This window comes from Lepidochelys kempii, chromosome 10 (assembly GCF_965140265.1).
Source record: "Lepidochelys kempii isolate rLepKem1 chromosome 10, rLepKem1.hap2, whole genome shotgun sequence".
Classification (NCBI taxonomy): domain Eukaryota; kingdom Metazoa; phylum Chordata; order Testudines; family Cheloniidae; genus Lepidochelys; species Lepidochelys kempii.
Genome location: NC_133265.1, coordinates 30,194,572 through 30,213,049, shown reverse-complemented (window position 1 = coordinate 30,213,049; position 18,478 = coordinate 30,194,572). Strand labels below are relative to the sequence as shown.

Genomic DNA, 18,478 nt, shown 5'->3' with positions numbered 1-18,478 from the left:
GTTGCTGCCTGCTGCTGGAGGAGAAAAGACTGTTCCTGGCTGGGGAAAAGAGGAGCTGGACCATGGACAGTGCAGTACTGGGAGGGACCAGGGGAGCAAGGGAAGCTCCTGGCTAGCTGCTGGGACTGCCTAAGAACTGAGCCCAGAGAAAACACCCACAGCTTAGTGGAATTGACAAAGAAATTCAGCAGCAGTGTGTGCAGATGATGTTCATCTTCCAGAAATGTTTCCCTCTTTGCCACTAGTGAAGCAGCAGGGGAAAGTTGGCTTGGTTTTGGATTGCCAAGGAGGCGGCCTTGCCAAAGTATTTTATTTCTGGATTGCCGCATCTGTCATTGTTTTAATGGAGGTGGCTCTGGGAGACTTGGACTAAGCGTCTTTTTTTCCCAAGTTCGTATCCTGGCTGAGGCTGGACACCTGTACATGTCCCTTATGCAGAGACAAAGTCAGAAGCTAGCTCTAGACAATTAGCCATACTTGGGAACTGGCAAAAAAGAGAACATCTACATTGCATAGTGGAAACACCTGGACAGGCCCCAGTGGGCTTCTCACACTGTGTGCTCTATGTAATGAAAACCATAGCCAGACACAGCAGGGGATAACCCGGCTGGGCTCCTCTGGGCAAGTTAGAAGAAGGTGTTCGTCATAGTTATTGTGACAATCAGTTTGTTTCTAAGCCAATGCCCCTGGGGGCAAGTAATCTGCCATTACCCTTGTTCGTCTGCTTCAAGCTGCTCAGGCATGTTACTAATATCTTAAATTGCAGCAGATGTTTCTAAATATATACATACATGTGAGTGTGGGCATGGCTTTGTCTGAGGCTACGGCTCCTTCGTGCATCTGTCAACAGTGCCTCCAACCACCCCAAGAAATAGATTGCTGTAAACTGATAGGACGCAGATGTCCTTGGCAACCAAACTTGAAGCAATTTATTTGGTCTTCATTTGCTCTTGGTTATCTGCTAAATCTGCCAAAGGTTATCCAGAGAGAGAGTTGGGCAGTAATCAGTTTAATTTTTTTTTAAAGATTTGCAGAGATTTTGCTTACATAATCGCCTCACAAAATGTTTAATACATGAATACATATCTCCAAGATTAAAAGGGATGCAGGAGGGTGAAGGCTTTTTATGTGTGCTTATTTATTTATTTATTTTATCCCACATTATCTTTTAGCGATGTCTTTGAGTTCTGAGGAGTAATCATCCTTCTATCCACTTTGCTGTCAGGAGCGGTCACTGACACAGATTCAGCCACGGCCGGTGACCCGCTCGGCCCTTTTCACATCAGCTGTTGGGCTCGAAGAATGACTCAGCCAATCTCTGGGGAACACAGGGAGCCTGATTCTGGTGTCCACGAGGGCTCCCTTCCGCCGCTCTGGAAGAGTACAGGGGCATTAGAGAAAATGAGAATCAAGCCCAGAGTTCGTATAACATTAATACAACATTATTATTAATAGCATCATCTAGGTTACATGCTATTGTTTCTGCTACCTGACTGGATGACTGAAGCATTTTAAAACTGGTGAATAATGAATGTGAGGATTAGCTAGAAACTCACTTTTTCAAAAATGAAATTCTTGTGATTCCAGGAGCTGGTGCTCTAAGAATAACACTGAATATCATAGGACTCACAGTAAAATCACAACAGTTGGCGACGTGGGGTAGCTGAAAATCAGCGTATGTGCCAATTGCTGCTTTAAGCATGCATTGGGCTTTCAGTGCTCTGAATGTCTATTTCCTGGTGTCTCATAGGCTGTATTTATAGAGACAAGCTATTAATTCTAGGGTTTTATTTAGAGTCCCAATCTCTTTTTTCCCATCTGTGGAGCAGAGGGTGAAGTTTCTAGCCATTGTGCTCTCACGTAACCTTTGACGTAGGACTCACCCTTTGTTCTCCCCAGAACACAAGGGCATCACAAAAAAGGTATTATGGGATAAAACAACAATATTCTGCAGAAAGATTGGCCTCCTGCTGCTTAATCTGTAGCAAAGTCGGCCTGCAGCTGGCTGCTGCTGTGCATCCCCTCTGATCTGACTCCACTCCAGGGGTCTGTACAAGTTTCAGGGCTCTGTAACAAGGACACTTCTGTTATCCTAGATTTCAGTATCCTTAGTAAAAAAAAAAAAAGGGTGGAGGGGGAGGAGTTGGGCTGGGAGTGTCTTATTAAAGGGAAAGTCCCCCAATTTCAGCCCTCTGTTAGTTAAATTAGGCTGGACATTTAACTTCCACAAGGACCTGATAAGATTAAGTATTTTCCTACTACAGCTGGTCAAACAGTAAATAAAACTAAAAAAAGATTTATATATGTATTTTAAACTATTTGTGCCTGAAGGCACTGAGCAAGGTTGGCTTGGATTCGTGGAGTCAGATTATTCCTTAGTCAGTATGCGGACAATATCTGTGCACTTGCAGATCTCCCAAGCTTCATGAAGTTTAGCACAAAATGATCTGTCTGGAGAGTCATACCAGAAAATGCATTACTTGCTGTTCATTATTTACCTCAATGGGATTTTAAGCATGTATTTAAATGCTTTGCTGAATTGAGGCCTGCAATATCTGGTCTCTGAGCAAGGAGCCCAAACAATACCATGTGACTAAGGTGTTCGGTCATATCACGCCAATAATAACAGGTTGGAGTGGATGGTTTGCAAACAGTTTACAGGCTGAAAATTATTCATCCAAACTATTGGGCACATAATGGCTTATCTTCACAGAGCTCGGGATTTGTTAATTGGAAAAAGGGCTAAAATCAAAAATAGGATTATATGTCACGAATAGTTTGCCAGCTCTGTATTCAGCACGTAAACTTGTTTGTGGGCTAGGGCTAAAATAACGAGATCTGCTCATGTGGTTGGATTCCACTGATTGAACTACTGTGGAAATGGTATTATTTTTTCCAATAAATGGATTCCTGAGGCTCTAAATACAGTTGAGGGGAATATGTAAATACAGATGAGCCCAATGAACCAGCTTCTTATAGCTAAATAATCACTGGAAATTAACTTGCATTACAACACTGATCAAAATTCAGCGCACTGGATCCTACACCCATGATTGGTAACTCCGAAAGTAAGGGAGGCTGAGGTGGTGGTGCTCACTAGATCTCACCCGGCAGCCTGAAAAAACCAGCTCAGTTCTGCAAATAGTCACGCGTGTGAGTAAATGTAATTGAAAACGAGAGCTACTACACTGAGGAAGTTACTCATGCATAGTTTTTTGCAGAATCCAGTCCTGTACCTGCAGATGTCCAGTGAATCATGATCCATTCAGTCAATAACTCCAGTATTAGAGACTTCCGAGCAAATGGCTTGTTGAGTTGGTTGCTAGAACTATGACCAGTCCTCCTCGGTTGTGAGAATTAGGGTGGTGCAAAACTGACTTAAATATTTTGGGGGGTGCGGACGGGGGAAGAATCTGTCATTGTTTCATTTTGAGAGATTTTAGAGGCTTTGCAGCATTTCCTGCATGGGATTTTTGCACTGCAACAAATACAATTTTGAGAGCTCACATGTTTCACTTTCTCTTCTTCTCTCTTGAACTCTTCTTCATCGGAATAATATTTTGCATTTTGAAGTTTCAAAGCTGGAAACTTAAAAAAAAACAAAAAACAAAACCCCAAACAAAAAAAAATAGCTCATTTGCCACTTTTCACTGAAAGATGGTCTCTTTTTAATTAAAATTCACGTGATTTCAGGGATTTTTTGTAAAGTTCCAACCATTTGTTCGCAGTTGCAGTGATTTCCCCAAATCTAATGGGGAATTGCATTGAGCCAGCCTTAGCGTCAATGCTCCTGACTTGGCGAATTCCAAATGGGTAACTATGTTCATGTACAAGGCCACTGTGACCTGGCAGGATGTCTCCCCAGCTTCACAAGCACTCACTGCCATCCTCAGTGGACAAAAGGTTTATTTGTTCAAACATAAGCAGCTAATAGACAAAATCTGCTCCTTAGCTCACCCTTTGTCCAAGGGTTTCCCAGCCTCCTCTTCCAGGGGTCTCTGGTAATCCTGCTTCTTGCAGCTTCCCCATTCCTGCCGGCTCTGCTCCCCTTCTGGGACCCCAGCCTGAGGGCTATCTCCCCGAGCAGCTGGCCCCTTGTTCCAGGGACCCACTTTGCATTAGCTCCACTCCTCTGTGGTTCCTCTCCCAAGACATGGTCTACCCTCTGACAAGCCTTTTTAGCCCTACCTCTTTTAATTGGCTTGGTTGGGCCTACCTGCTCTGATACAGGGGAGCTGGGCCTGGTCTACTCACTGGACCAGCTCCCCTGTGACAGCCATGTTACTGCTGAGGTTGAGAGAGTTCAGAATGGGAGTGTTTTAAATGCAACAACCCAAAATCACAGGAAACCTGTGGCTCTAGGTGCACTAGGCTGTGGAGTTAGGCATGGGATGGGAGAGATGACGGGTACATCTACACAGCAAACCAAGGTCTGGCTGTAGCTTGGGAGGCATACCCACGCTAGCTTTAACCTGACCAGCGTGGGGACAAGAGCAGTGAAGACGCAGTAATATGGGCTTCAGCATAAGCTAGCTGCCTGTGTACAAGCCTGTTGGGGACCTGGGTATGTCCTGGGGCTGCTAGTCCATGCAGTAAAGGAGCGAGCTAAAGGAGGAGTGAAGAGTCCCGCCCAGGAAAAGGAGGAGATAGCGAATGGAAGGCTCACAGGGTCAGCTGCAGCCTGGCTTTCGTCGCAGCATAACTCAGCAGTGATACGGGATTATGAGCGAGCCACGGGAAGATGAAGGGTTTTACTGGAAATGATACGAAAGTGAGATTTGCATCAACAGAGTTGATGGAAATTGTTGCTCACTCTGATAGCTGCTGTGTTGTAAGGAGCCGCCACCTGAGAAAACACTGTTCTCTCGTCAGCTGCCATGTATCTTTCCCATTAACCTGCCTTGGTGTGTGCGCGTGTCACCTCACTGGGGTTGGCCCCATGGCCTCATGGAGACCTCTGCTCTCCTTGGCTTGGTATCTCAGTTCCCAGGCCAGTACTTACCAGGAGTATAGCCTGAGCTTCCAATTGCTCCGTAACGACTGCTCTAGACAATGACAGGTGCCATGGATGGACTCAAAAGGGACTAGCCTCTGGTCCTCCTTGGGCAGCATCCTGGTGCCTCTAATATGAAAGTGGGGAGTGGAATGCCACCATACTTGATGGCAAGTATCGGTGCTGTCACACCTCAGCAGCAACATAAGTACCAGATGCTCACCAACAGACTCCTGTCTGAGCTGTGTAGGCCAAAGGGACACCATTGGTGGAGAAAGGGGCAAGGAGAGGAAAGGAGAATAACGGGCCCGCTCCCTTTTTTCCACCACTGTCTGGATTTATTTTCTTTAGAAGTGGTACAAACCACAAGGTGGGATCCAGATCTGAGCTAGAACTACCCTAAAGTCGAGATATTTGGGTCCAGGTCACCTCTGATTTTCTTCACCTTTCTCCTTCTGTTGTGTCTCACTTCACCTCCTCCCCTGGTCTCTGATCCTCTCATTTTAAAAAAAACTATGTCAGTCTTAGTGCCATTTGTGGAATAGGTTCTGGTTTCCCCCTATTGCATTGGCCTTTCTGGCTAGTGATCAAAAAGAGGAGCTTTGGGCAGCAAAATAGGGTGAGGTAGCAGACCAACTGCACTAGGAGAATTTTAAAAATAATGAATATTTTTCTGATGCTTGATGAGCAATGCAGCATTTTGAAGACTGTGTTGGACTTGTAAGCGTTCCTTTTAAGGCGGGGAGGGGTATTCCTGGTCCTGCTTTTAGGCCGTGAGGCGCTGTCGGGAAACAGTCAGTCTAGAATAAGGTGAGGTGAGTTGGGCCTCTCTGTTTCAGGGAGCAGCCTGCTTTGTCTCTCTCTGCTTTTGGGTTATCGTTCTGAATTCTAAAAAATAAAGTAGTTAAACTGCAACCTTCTGTCAAGAGTATCTTATGTTGTTTATTTCACTTCTTTGTTTGTATGCCATGAGCATAGCAAATATGATTCACTACATTTATTACCATAGGCAGGTAAACAACTGGGGGCCCGAAGCTGAATGGAAGAGTCCCACCCCATAGCATTTTGGCCCCCACATTCTAATGCCCTGTCTGTAATCCCTAACTGTTACCCACCATCTGTATCATGCTCACAACTTGTTCTTTTAAGTTAAATTGTTGGCTTTAAGCTTCCTTCTCTCCATATATGAATTATAGCAGCGTAGTCAAGGGTGGTGGTTTGAAAACATGTAATATACCCACAATTCCAAGGATGATAATTTCACAACATGAGCTGGTACGTTTGACAGTTATTTGCATTTCCTTCACTATTATGAAAAGACCCACAAATGGCCAATGTGTATTAATTTTTTTTTTTTTTTGCTTAGTTACAACTCCCCTTAATAGTCTGTGTTCAACTTTTATGTCACATTAGGCTCATGGCTGGAGATGAAATTATCCTGGACTAATCCACAAGAGGCATTCTGACCCAGTGGTTAAAGCCCAGGGCTGGGTGCCAGGACTCCTGGGTTCTATCCTCATCCCTCACAATGGACAAATTACGCAACTACTTTGCGCTTCAATTTAGCAGTCTGTGTTACTGCGTGAGTAATATCTGAGAAGGATGTCAGGAAGTTTAATTAATGTTCATGAAGTGCTTGAAGCCTGTGGGATGAAAAGGGGCATAGAAGTGTGGCACAAAGGGGCCATAATTCAGCTGCAAATGCCAAGCAGAGAATTCCCCCTGTGTAGGGAATTTGCTGCTGATGCATCTGCACTGCAGCCAGCCTCTGCCTCCAACCCCACAACACACAGGATGGCGCATGCAAAAGTTATGCTTTAGCACAAGAATCTTCTACTGGTGTGAGGTTGATTATGGACTCTAAATCAGCGGCACAAGCTTGAGTTGCTTGGAAACAGCTCTGATTTACATTGGGACAACTTGTGAGCTGTATCTGGTTCCCTAATGCCTCATCCTGCACCAAACTGAGCTCCAGCACACGAGGGAATTAAGCCCACAAACTGGTTAGTATGGAATAAACATTATAGGCTTTGTTTGCATTGTAAATCCATGCAGAAGTGTACTGAGAGACTAAGTGAATCTGCTGGGCCTTGTCTTTTAGGAGAGAGTTCTCAGAGCTGCTGGAAAAGTTTGGATCTCATAGCAACACAGAATCGGCACGGAGTTCTCCTGTTCACCAAGGCGGCAGTGAGTATTGACCCTCTGGGTGCTGAATACTTAACTGCATCTTGGCTGCTTGAGGGGCACAGTGCAGAAAATGTCAGCCCAATCGTGGATACTAAAAGGGAGAGGGAGACAACTTTCTTGTGGTGAAACAAGAGAGGATTAGTTGGTATCTAACACTTGTCCAGCTCCTTTAACTCCACCTTCAATCTACAACAACTCAGGAAAATATTGTGCTAGTAACTTATAATAATGTCTAGTTCTTGTAAAGCAATTTTCAACAGTGGACCTCAGAGAGTTTTAGAAAGAGGGTGAGTACCACTATCCCCATTTTACATCTGGTGAAACTGAGGCAAGAGCAGTGAACTGGCTTCTTCAATCCAATGACCAACACAACGAGTTGGTGGCAGAGGTAGGACTAGAACCCAAATCTCCTGGCTATTAGTTCTGTGTCTGCTTGCTGCTTTTTGGGAAGAAGTATGTGACACTGTAACACAGTGGTATTTGTTATTTACCACAATCACAGATTGGAATTTGTGGTGAGAAGGTAAAAGTCTGTTAATTAGTTTAGAAATGTACTGGTATCATTAACATCAATGGTAGGTATTTCTGCCTCCAGGTAAAGAACCATGAAAGCTGTTTTAATTCTTGACTGTGTAGCAGGGACAGCTGGAAAGGAGTAAGGGGGGAAAATGCTTTCATTATCTGGACTGTCTTATTTTGTCCTTTAGGTAGATATTTGGAAAGTACGTCCTCGGGGTCTTCATCACGTTCCCAGAGTCCCCTGCTGCTGAGCCCTGCAAATTCTCATGGCCCACTCATTGGAAACTCGGCACATTCTCCACACTCAAGCTCGCAGTACGTACCATATTACTCACACTAGAGCTCCTTAGGAATTTTTCAATGACATTTTTTTCATTGAAAAATGCTGATTTGTTGACAGCAAAACCAATATATCTCCCAGTTCGGAAAACCATGCGGGGACACTCTGAAATTGTCAAAATGTTTTGTCTGGCCACTTTCTAAATGAAAAATTCTGGTTCCTGGTTCAAAATGACTTTTCATTGTGAAATGTAAGCAATTTAGATTTTAAAAGTTTTTTAAAAAGAAAAAAGGTAGAAATCAAATGGAAGAATTTTGAAATTACATGTTTCAGTTGACCCAAACCAAAACCTTTTGATTCATGACATCTTTTGAAATTTTGACTTTTTGTCCCAATTTTGAATGGTAAGAAATTTAAAACTCTCAAAAATATTAATGGGACAGGGAAACCAGCTCTAAGTTACACAGGCATCAACTCATAAAGTCTGCAGGCTTGTCTGTCTGTTTCTAGAACATTATTTGTATTGCCGTAGTGCTTATAAACCCTTAAAAGCCCCCATTGCCAAAAAAGTGTCAAAGATGTCTATGCAGTGTCGTTGTAGCCATGTTGGTCCCAGGATATTAGAGAGACAAGGTGGGTGAGGTAATAGCTTTTATTGGACCAAGTTCTGTTGATGAGCGAGACAAGCTTTTGAGCTACACAGACCTGAAGAAGAGCTCTGTGGGGCTCGAAAGCTTCTCTCTCTTACCAACAGAAGTTGGCCCAATAAAAGATATGGCCTCACCCACCTGGTCTCTCAAAAGTGTCTAGTGATTTGGGGGGCACAACCTGAGACACCTGAAAGGGCCTGATTTTCAGAAAGTGCTGAGCTCCTGCCGTCTGAAAATCAGGCTTTTTAAAGAGGTCTCAACTTGAGCTCCTCAAAATTGAAGAACCCCAGATCGATAGTCGCTTTCTCTCTCTCCCTCTTTCTCATTAAAACTATCCTCTAATATCCAGGGCTTGTCTACGCTTAGAACGCTCCAGCAGCACAGCTGCCCACTGCGGCGTTTCAGCGTAGATGCGACCTACCGGGATGGGAGGGTTCTCCATTGGCGTAGGTAATTCACCTCCCCCAGAGGCAGTAGCTGGGTTGACAGAAGAATTCTTCTGTTGACCTAGTGTTGTGTACATGGGGACTTAGGACAATTTAAGTACACTGCTCAGGGGCATGGATTTTTCACACCGCTGACCAACATAGTTAAGCCGACTTAATTTTCTAGTGCAGATCAGACCCCAGTGTTTGTCTTCGGATACATTGACTGTATCTGCTCCTGTACTGGAGGATGGATAAGCAGTTGCTCAGTGTCTTTCATACTGTTGCACTCTGTGTTGTTTTTAATATTCTTATTTATCACTTGTATTATGGTAGCACCTAGGAACCCCAGTCATGGACCAGGACCCCATTGTACAATCACAGAGCACAGCCACCGCCCCAGAGAACTTAGCCTACTGTGCTATAGGCCATCAGGATCTACAGAATGCACGTACACCATTTCCATCCCTTGAAAGGTGAGGGAGAGCCCAAGGCTCACAGATGTCTGAGGGGCCAGCATGGTACGTCTTTTACAAACATGTCCTTGATGGAGAGGTCCTGCAAGGCTGTTTTCAAACTGCAGATCATGGCCTCGTGATCCATTGCCCCACCCTCGGGCAGTCATTTCCACCAGTGCAAAGTCAATGGCAGTGCTACCCTTCTGATCTGGCAGCATTTCACACCTGCTCTGTGCCGTGAGAAAATGACGGCACAAGGGGCTAGGGAATGGAGAACCAGGCTTTTTATTTCTGTGAAGAGTGGCACCTTCGTGTTGTGTCTATATGTTTTAATTCCAAGCTTCCTATTTTGTAAAGTACAAAAGCCAGACTCTGCTATGTGCAGGGAGGGCTCTGCTGCCGGCTTCACCTACAGGAGTGCCTGGCACTGTTAAGGTTTGCATTAACATTGGTACTTAGAGCGTGGCATCTCAGATTAGGGCCTGCTGCTTTTCTTCCTTGCACTAGTGTAAATCCGGGGTAATTCCCAGGAAGTCAATGGAGTGGCCACCCACCCCCATGAGAGGAAAACCAGCCCCTTCGTTCAGACACAGAAATTCCACGTGGAAGGTGAACTCCACAATGTGTCCAATATCAGCTCTTTATTAGGGATTTGCAGAGGATAAATATTTGGCACAAAAGGCTTTAAGCCACTTGGATCAATGGACTCATGCCTGGAGACATCCATACAGAGGAGAGAACTGCTCATCTATCTGGCAGCCTTCTAGACCGCCTGGCTTCACAATTAACCCTGTTTACTGCATAGCATAGGCAGGAGGTGACCTGGCTTGGCACTCACGTATGTGCGTGATGGAGGTGGCTGGTAAAACAGTGTTCAGCTACCAATAAAGCAAAAGTTCTGCTAGTCTCCACCCTAGGGTGACCAGATGTCCTAATTTTATGGGGACAGTCCCCATATATGCAGCTTTGTCTTATATAGACGCCTATTATCCCCCGTCCCGATTTTTCACACTTGCTATCTGGTCACCCCATCTCCACCTGGGGGATGTAGAAGAGGGTAGGCAGGCATGAAATAGCCACCTTCTAGAAGAAACACCAGCATTCAAACCACTTGAAATTTCAGATCTTGGAGACTATGAGCCTGTGTGCAACTATGGTATAATCTAGACTCTTACAAAGTAGTGACTCCTTCTATTCTGTACAGGCTCTTATGCTGCACTCATCACCCCAGCAGCTGGACATCTTCCACTAAGCAAGAGGACTAACATCTGCAACGTATGGTTTATTCTCTTCCTCACCTCTTCCCAGATAGTGCAACAGATGTGCTTTTTTTTTTAACCACTATGTTCGATGGCATCTTATTTCCTAAAAAGATTTCTTTAAGAAGTTTCCTTTGCAGGGCCGGCTCCAGGCACTAACTTTCCAAGCCAGTGCTTGGGGCAGCATTCAGAACGGGGTGGCAGTAGTCCGTGTCCCGCAGTGGCCATTCGGCGGCACCCCTGCCGCTTTGGCGGCGGTGGCAATTCAGCGGCGACTGCTTGGGGCGGCAAAATTGGTGGAGCCGCCCCTGTTCCTTTGTTGTAAAAATATGACGCCCACGCTCTTCGCAATATTCTTTGTTCCCCAGGTTGTATGACAGCCACGAGTTTAAAGGGATGGGACTGTTTAGAAGTATGGAGAAGTTATCTCTTGTGGTGATTGCATAGTTCAACAGATCACATAGCTCAAAATACAACACGATGACTATCAGGAAATGAAAAGATAATTCAAGTGACAGGTTGCGTACAGGTGCAGATTATTACATGGATGTGGTTAGAAGACTTTATCTTAGAAGAGAGAGAACCAGTTAGTTACCGCCTTTATTTACTAAGGATGAGTGGCCTTATCAAGTGGTTGAGGCCCACTCTTGCTCTTCCAGTAATGGCAGCCTTGCCCGCTGCTCCAGCACCACCACGCTTTGTCCCATACTGCTCCCCACGCAGGGAGAAAACTCCCTAGCAATATTTATCAACCCACCCACAGTATCCACTTCTAAATCCCTCCCTAAAACTTGCCGCTGTTGTGGTGCCTACAAATCATTCCCACCTGGCATTGATTAGGAAAATAACTGGCTATGACTTCGGCTTTTCTGCTGAACTCTGTTTTATTGTTACCCCCCTCCCATCTCACTGCCACCCCACTGATCTGTTTGGTCCACCCGTTGTGCGCTGTCTACCATGAAGATTGTAAGCTGTTTGGGATAGGTAATCTCTTCTTCATTACTTGTCCAGGCAGTGCTGACACAATGGGCCCTGGTCCTCAGTTAGGATTCTTAAGAACTCCATAATACAAATAAACAACAATAACGGTAATAACATTTATCCCCATAAAGGTAGTGGATTTCCCCCCCCACACACACACCTATAAGCACCTGAAGCTTTGCCCGTTTCTAGTCCTAAACTCAAATCAAAAATATTCTTGAAGTTCAGAATGGTTTTGATACGTGTTTTCTTCACTCCCATTTTTAGGAGGAGTGGGGGGAGAAAGGAGGCAGAGGGAGAAGAGGTTGAGAAGGATAGGGAGATTGCAGACTCAGGAACAAAACCAAATGCAGAACTTTTCATTCAGCAGTGGTGGTGACTTGCTAGAACACTACTGTGTAATTACAGATGTACTCGATGGCTCTATAGAATAAAACAGACCACTGTTGTGTCTTCTGCTAACTCTTCTGTTCCTTGCAGCTACTCCCTTGAATCAGGGATTCAGTGCATCTCCATAGCAAAATCCTCTGGGTTGGGGTTGACGATCAGTGGCGGATCTAACAGGCCAGAGGGTCCCATGATTTATGTTCAAGAGCTTATGCCAGAAGGGGACTGTTACAGAGTAAGTCAACAGCATGGAGGGCTTCTGTGACCTGTGAAACAGGAGTTTTTCCTGAAAGCTTCTGCTGTTTGGAAGGAGCTCTCACTGGGATGGGTGAATAATCTATGGCGTGGGAGAATAAGGATGTGTATTGCAGGAGAATACTTTGAGCAGTGTCACTCTTTTTTGGATGCACTAATCCTTGTGGCTAAAGCTTGATGCTACACAGATGTCTCCCTCGTTTAGGATGGGCGGCTCCGGCCTGGTGATCAGTTAATTGCCATCAATAAAGACTCTTTGGTGGGCAGCACATATGAAGAGGCCAGAAAAATACTTGCAAAAACCAAATGCAGGTAGGCGTGCACCAGCAGCCCAGGCGAATAAGTTCCTTGGGTACAAAAAGCATTTCCTATTATTGCCAATAAAGGCCATATCTTGAGATAGCTGCTGAGTGTTAGGTAGGAGACCTGCACATTGTTCTAAGCTTAAGTGCAAGAAGAACGTCCTATATTGGAGACCTTCATACCTCAGGAGGTCTTGAGTACATGGAGCTTCTCACATCATAATCAGGAATGGCAGGATACCTTCCCAACCTGTCAGTCTTTGTATGGCTTTGCAATGAGCATGTTCCATCACACAGACCTTCCCAAAGTTCTGCAACAGAATGTGGGCTCTCATAAGAATCCTGTCTGATGAAGACAGCTCTAATATTGTTGCGTGTTACACAGGCAATTAACAAGCTTAGCTCAGAGGAAAGACCACAGAGCTATTCCCGTGAAAGTTCTGAAACCTTAAGCATGTGTAGTTTTTAAGCACTAACAAAACTTGGTTATTTTCAGACATGAGGGAAACACAGAAGTGGCCTTTATTCCTGGAAGGGGAAGGTTACATCCCGGACTCTCGGTTCATAATAGCATCCAGTCGCCGCCTCCTAAGGCCATGGGGAATGGTGTTAGCTCTTGCAGGTTGAAAGTCCACGTGAGGTCACCTGAGGTACGTTGAAGTTCAGTATAAGACCACAAAGACCCCATGATTTCCATCTCCAATCGGATTACTGTTTTTAGGGACTCTGTGATAATCCTTCCAGATTAGCTGTTTGGAAAGTCAGCAGTGTGGACCCGTATGGCTCTGTTTGCTCCCGTACGGAGTTGGGTATTTTACATCTGAGATTTGTTTCTTCTGGTTTGGGGTGAAAGAGGATCAGTCAATTGAAGTGATGTGTTTGAAAGTCGCTGAGACATGTTTTCATGTCCAGAGTCCTGGTTCAAACCTATTTTCAGAAGTCACAAGTGAAAAAAGCAACTGATGACAGTAACTCAGTGAGTACCTGCCCACATTCAACAGCCATCAAATTCAGAACTGTCAGCACTCTTTCCTCATGAGGCGCAGCACTATACGGTATTTCCTGAAGCTAGAGGTGACTAGGAGATTTGGCCATGCAGCTCCCATCCAAATCAATGAGTCATGTGGCTAAGAATGTAGTGTGGCAGGTTATAGTGAGGGGTAGCTCTAGTGTTATAGAAGGAGCTTGTAAACTGTCATCACTGTGCATTACACCTGTTGTGCATGGGGCACAGATTCATTGCCAGTATCTGGGCTGTAACCTCCTAGCTTTGGTTGTGTTGTATTTCAGCAGTTCTCACCCTTTTCCATACCATAGACCAGAGGTGGGCAAACTATGGCCCGTAGGCCACATCCGGCCCGTGGGACCATCCTACCTGGCCCTTGAGCTCCTGGCCGAGGAGGCTAGCCCCTGGCCCCTCCCCTGCTGTCCTCTCTCCCCCGTAGTGACGCTGCCGTGCGGGCTGCTAGCTTCGGCCGCGTGGCGGGGCTGCGAGCTCCTGCTGCTCGGAGTGGCATGGTAAGGGGGCGGGGTTGGATAAGGGGCAGGGAGTTCTGGGGGGGCAGTTAGGGGACAGGGAGCAGGGGGCTGTTGGATAGGGGGCGGTGTCCTGGGGGTCGGTTAGGGGCGGGGGATCCTGGGAGGGGGCGGTTAGGGGTCAAGGAGAAGGGGGGGTTGGATGGGTCAGGAGTTCTGAAGGGGGCAGTCAGGGGGCAGGAAGTGGGAGGGGGTAGATAGGGGGTGGGGCCAGACTGTTTGGGGAGGCACAGCCTTCCCTACCTGGCCCTCCATACAGTTTTGCACCCCGATGTGGCCCTTGGGCCAAAAAATTGCCCACCCTGCCATAGACCCAACTGGAGCCCCTCTCCCATTTAGTATTATGATTGTAGCTCTCTGATCTCAGACTGAGAGTCCCCGCTGCATATGATTCCAGCATGTCCTTGTAGATACACCTCTACCCCGATATAATGCGACCCGATATAACACGGTAAAGCAGCGCTTCCGGGGGGCAGGGCTGTGCGCTCTGGTGGATCAAAGCAAGTTCGATATAACGCGGTTTCACCTATAATGTGGTAAGATTTTTTGGCTCCCGAGGACAGTGTTATATCGGGGTAGAGGTGTAGCTCTGCTTTCTGTCCATTGGGTAATACTAGAGGTGCCCTTGAGATGATCCAAACTCCCTAAGAATTCATGGGTGTCTTGGATATGTAGGGTTTTAAACAAACCCTGGTGGCTACAACACACTGGGTCATCCATGGTGTGATTCCACTGCTCTCAGTAAAGTTACTTCAGTTTAGCCCCTGTGTATGCAATCATCCAGGAGATTCTTAGCTTCCACAGTAATGAACATGGGAGTGAGGCGCACAAACCTTTTGAGGATCTGGGCCTCTGGGACTATTACTGAGACAACCCCTTTTACTCCAAACCCAGGACTCTTGTTTGGTTCATCATCATTGTTCACACTCTCTCTCTCTAGCACAGTAGGTTCATATGGTGCTTCACACAAGAGATGGTTCAGTCTGATTCCTTAGGGAGCAGCTGGGACCTATTGAGCTCTTCCCCCTACCTTTGCTTTTCACTTACACTGGCAAACTGGGTTTAGCATTTTGTCCTCTGTGCTATTTTGTTTTGTTTTTTAGACCAGACAAGAAAATCTCTTTCCTGTGCCTTCTCCATCACCAGACATTTGCCCCCCAGAGCTCACGATATCTGGTAAGAGGCATGCTTTCTTGCGATCTCCTCTGTTTGTGCAGGGGGCGAAGGTATCTAGTCCACAACTCCTCAGTATCAGAAGTAATGAAATGAAGCTTTAAATACCTACAGCAGTGTAGGTGGAGTTTAATAATGTAATGACAGAGTCCAGTCCATTAGGACTGATTAAATGCAATGGTGCAATTAATGTAGGGCTCTATTCAGTAGGCATTAGATACACCCATGTCAGCTTGTCTATAGGAGCAGAGGTCTTTGCAGGGGTGACTGAGTGTCTCAAGGGATTAGCAATGGGATACAGAGCCTTTCATCTCTAGGTCACTGTTTCTGTATCGGGTTGGTAGTGATGGAGTGTCACTGCTATTATCTAAAGACCGTGTGAAATGTGGTTTTGGGATCAGTCCAGTGGCCAGATATCCTTACTGCAGTCAGCACTAATTGGCAGCCTTGCTGGTGGGACTGAATGGCCCTTGGAAGCTGAATTGCTGTTAAAAAATAGATAAATCAGTGTTGCTTCCAAAGCACAGCATGGCCCCAAACAGGAACATGATTCCACGATCATTGAGCCAAATCAGTTGACTCCAATTATCCATGAAGAGGTAGTTGTAAAGCGTGGGATAGAACAACCATTTAGGGGGCTTTGTCTCAGCATCCGAGGCTCACATGTAAGAAGATATTTGTCTTTCAAATGTTGTTTTCCTCTGTGCTCACAGACCACTACATACCTCTTGCTTTCACATGGTTTTTTTTTTTTTTTTTTTTTTTTGCTTTGGTTTGAACAGAAGACTCCCTCCTTGCAGGTTTCTCTTCTGGCTGATGCTTGAGACTTACCATTTAAGATAAGAGTTGGTTAGAAACATTTCCAATTTTGAAAAATTTCAGTGGACAATTTTTTTCCATACACACATCAAACACATTTTTCAAGCACGAACATGAACACACATTTCTTCCACTTAAGATCCCACTTTGTATAGTTCTGAATCCTAAAGTGGCTTGATCTGTTTGCACATTAAACACTTGAGGGCAATTTTCAAGCAAGCGCAAAAATCAGCAAGCCCAGCTTAAGCACACTAATAATCCAAGGCACGTATGAAGGTTGCAGTTTGCAAATGGGCATGTGCCAGCCCCAGGCAGTGTGATATCTGCGTGCTTGTTTCAGGTACGTGTATGCTAAAATGTACATGCTCTGTTTTCTCCAGCCGAGATTGTGCATTAGTTGAAGATGTAGAACGTTTTGAGGAAAAAGAAACTGAGCCCTCTGACTGATCCTGAGGCATTTGTGGCTTAAATAACACATTCCCAGCTCAATAAACTTTTTCTCCTTCAGGCATTTTGAGCCCTTCCACTATACTCTCAGAGATGTTTGTGTTTGATTAATAAGAAAAAGAAAATGAATAATATCTACAGAAGCCCATCTGATCTGTTGGGCTCATGGTTCTGCTCCCCCAAGGAGTAAATGCTTTATCTGCCATGCTGCCTGTCCTTGTCCATTTCTACGTCAGCACAGTAGAGCTAATGCTGTCAGACTGCTTTGCAATACACAAAGGTATTTTGAGACAGACATTCATATGGAGTAATGTTCCTTGGGAACTGAGCTCCTAATTACCATGATACTTTGAATTGATGATATAGCGAAATAGTTTTAATGAGTGTAAACGTCTCTCTTCTCCTGCCATTTGGGCAGTTCATAAAAAGAATTACTGCACTCAGTGATGGCAGGTAAAGTCGCACTGGGATGAATTCTGGACTCACATAAGTCTTCACTATTCTTATTGGAGCCCTTGGAAATTACAGTTTAGTGACCCAATAGATAATCTTCAGCATGATGCCGTAAAAGTTATTCTGACACTGTGGGTGCACCCCACCGGGGATAAAGGTGTGGAGTTTACCCCATGCTAGCTAACACATGGTAACTAATATGTGGTAAAACATCCTAGTGTGGGCAAGGCAGTATGCACATGTGATCAGGTATAGGGTGAACCTACAGGTTACCTCAACCAACTACTGTGTGAAAGCTACACCTGCCTTAGCCACACTAGGTTTCGCTATGTGATTGTCACCACCCTTTAGCTACCACCTGGTGAAACCCCACCTTTTGCCTAGTGCAGACAAGGCTAACGACAGACTGTCTTCTACCCCCCAAAGCATTTTGCATTGGCGTTTGAGAAGAGATCCCTTGGTTGAAACAAGAGAGAGCTGCAGGCAGGGAGCTCTCTGTTAAGGACCCTCCACTCTGAAATATGCTTCCCCACACTGGTAAGGCCCCCAGGCCTGCTTTGTTAACCACAGGACATGCTGTCAAGAACATATTTCCTCTGGAAGGTGGGGGTCTGAAGGGATGGTCCAAGGCCAGCCAATGGGGGGCAGTTGTTTGTTAGTCTATCTACATTGCAGACCTGTGAAGCAGTGTAGTCTGGTGGACAGGGCCCTAGGCTGTGAGTCAAGCAACCCCTGGGTTCTATTCCCAGCTTTGCTATGTGACCCTTGGCAAGTCACTTCTCCCTTGTGTCCCTCTCCCATCTTTTAGGCTGTAAATTCTTTGGGACAGGAACTATCTCCTGCTCTTTTTCTGTACAACGCCTCGCACACTGGGACACTGATCTCAGTCAGGCTGCTAGTCATGCAAATAGTATAATCTAGGCTGAGAATCATCTCAGGCAGTCTATTACAGATGTCTGCTTTTAATAGCTGGTGTTATGAGTGCTGTGAAGGGCACAGAGTTGTGAACAGGCCCCATTATACATTGGAATAAACAAATAGTCTTGGGGTGAACAGGAGCTTAGTCTGAAATCTGAACGAGTCACTGGGGCCTGTTGGCTGATCACCAGTGCCTGGTGGCCTTCAGGATTGCCTAGGATGTTTGTGTTAAGAGTTTATGAGCAAAGCCGCATGGAGCTAATCCCGATTAGCAAGGAGTTGAAGGGGAATGATCAGCCCTTGAACCTACACAGCACGGGGCTGGGTGACCAATCCAGTGAACCCGTTTATTACCTCAGGCCCTGCTTCCCAGATGCTGGCATTAGCGGGACAGATAAATATCAGGATTAGGAGGATTATGCTTGTGACAGCACCT

At 45.6% G+C, this 18,478-nt stretch overlaps 1 protein-coding gene across 7 annotated transcripts in view; it reads left to right on the top strand.

Annotated features, from left to right (window-relative positions):
• LOC140918363 (syntaxin-binding protein 4-like) overlaps window positions 1–18,478 on the top strand; it is a 123,396-nt gene that overhangs the window by 70,321 nt on the left and 34,597 nt on the right. For all 7 annotated transcript variants that reach the window (XM_073362553.1, XM_073362558.1, XM_073362556.1 and 4 more), the window contains 6 exons: window positions 7,095–7,180; window positions 7,888–8,014; window positions 12,233–12,374; window positions 12,600–12,706; window positions 13,193–13,346; window positions 15,336–15,408. In XM_073362553.1, coding sequence (XP_073218654.1) covers window positions 7,095–7,180; window positions 7,888–8,014; window positions 12,233–12,374; window positions 12,600–12,706; window positions 13,193–13,346; window positions 15,336–15,408 — 689 coding nt within the window. The remainder of the gene's footprint in view (window positions 1–7,094; window positions 7,181–7,887; window positions 8,015–12,232; window positions 12,375–12,599; window positions 12,707–13,192; window positions 13,347–15,335; window positions 15,409–18,478) is intronic.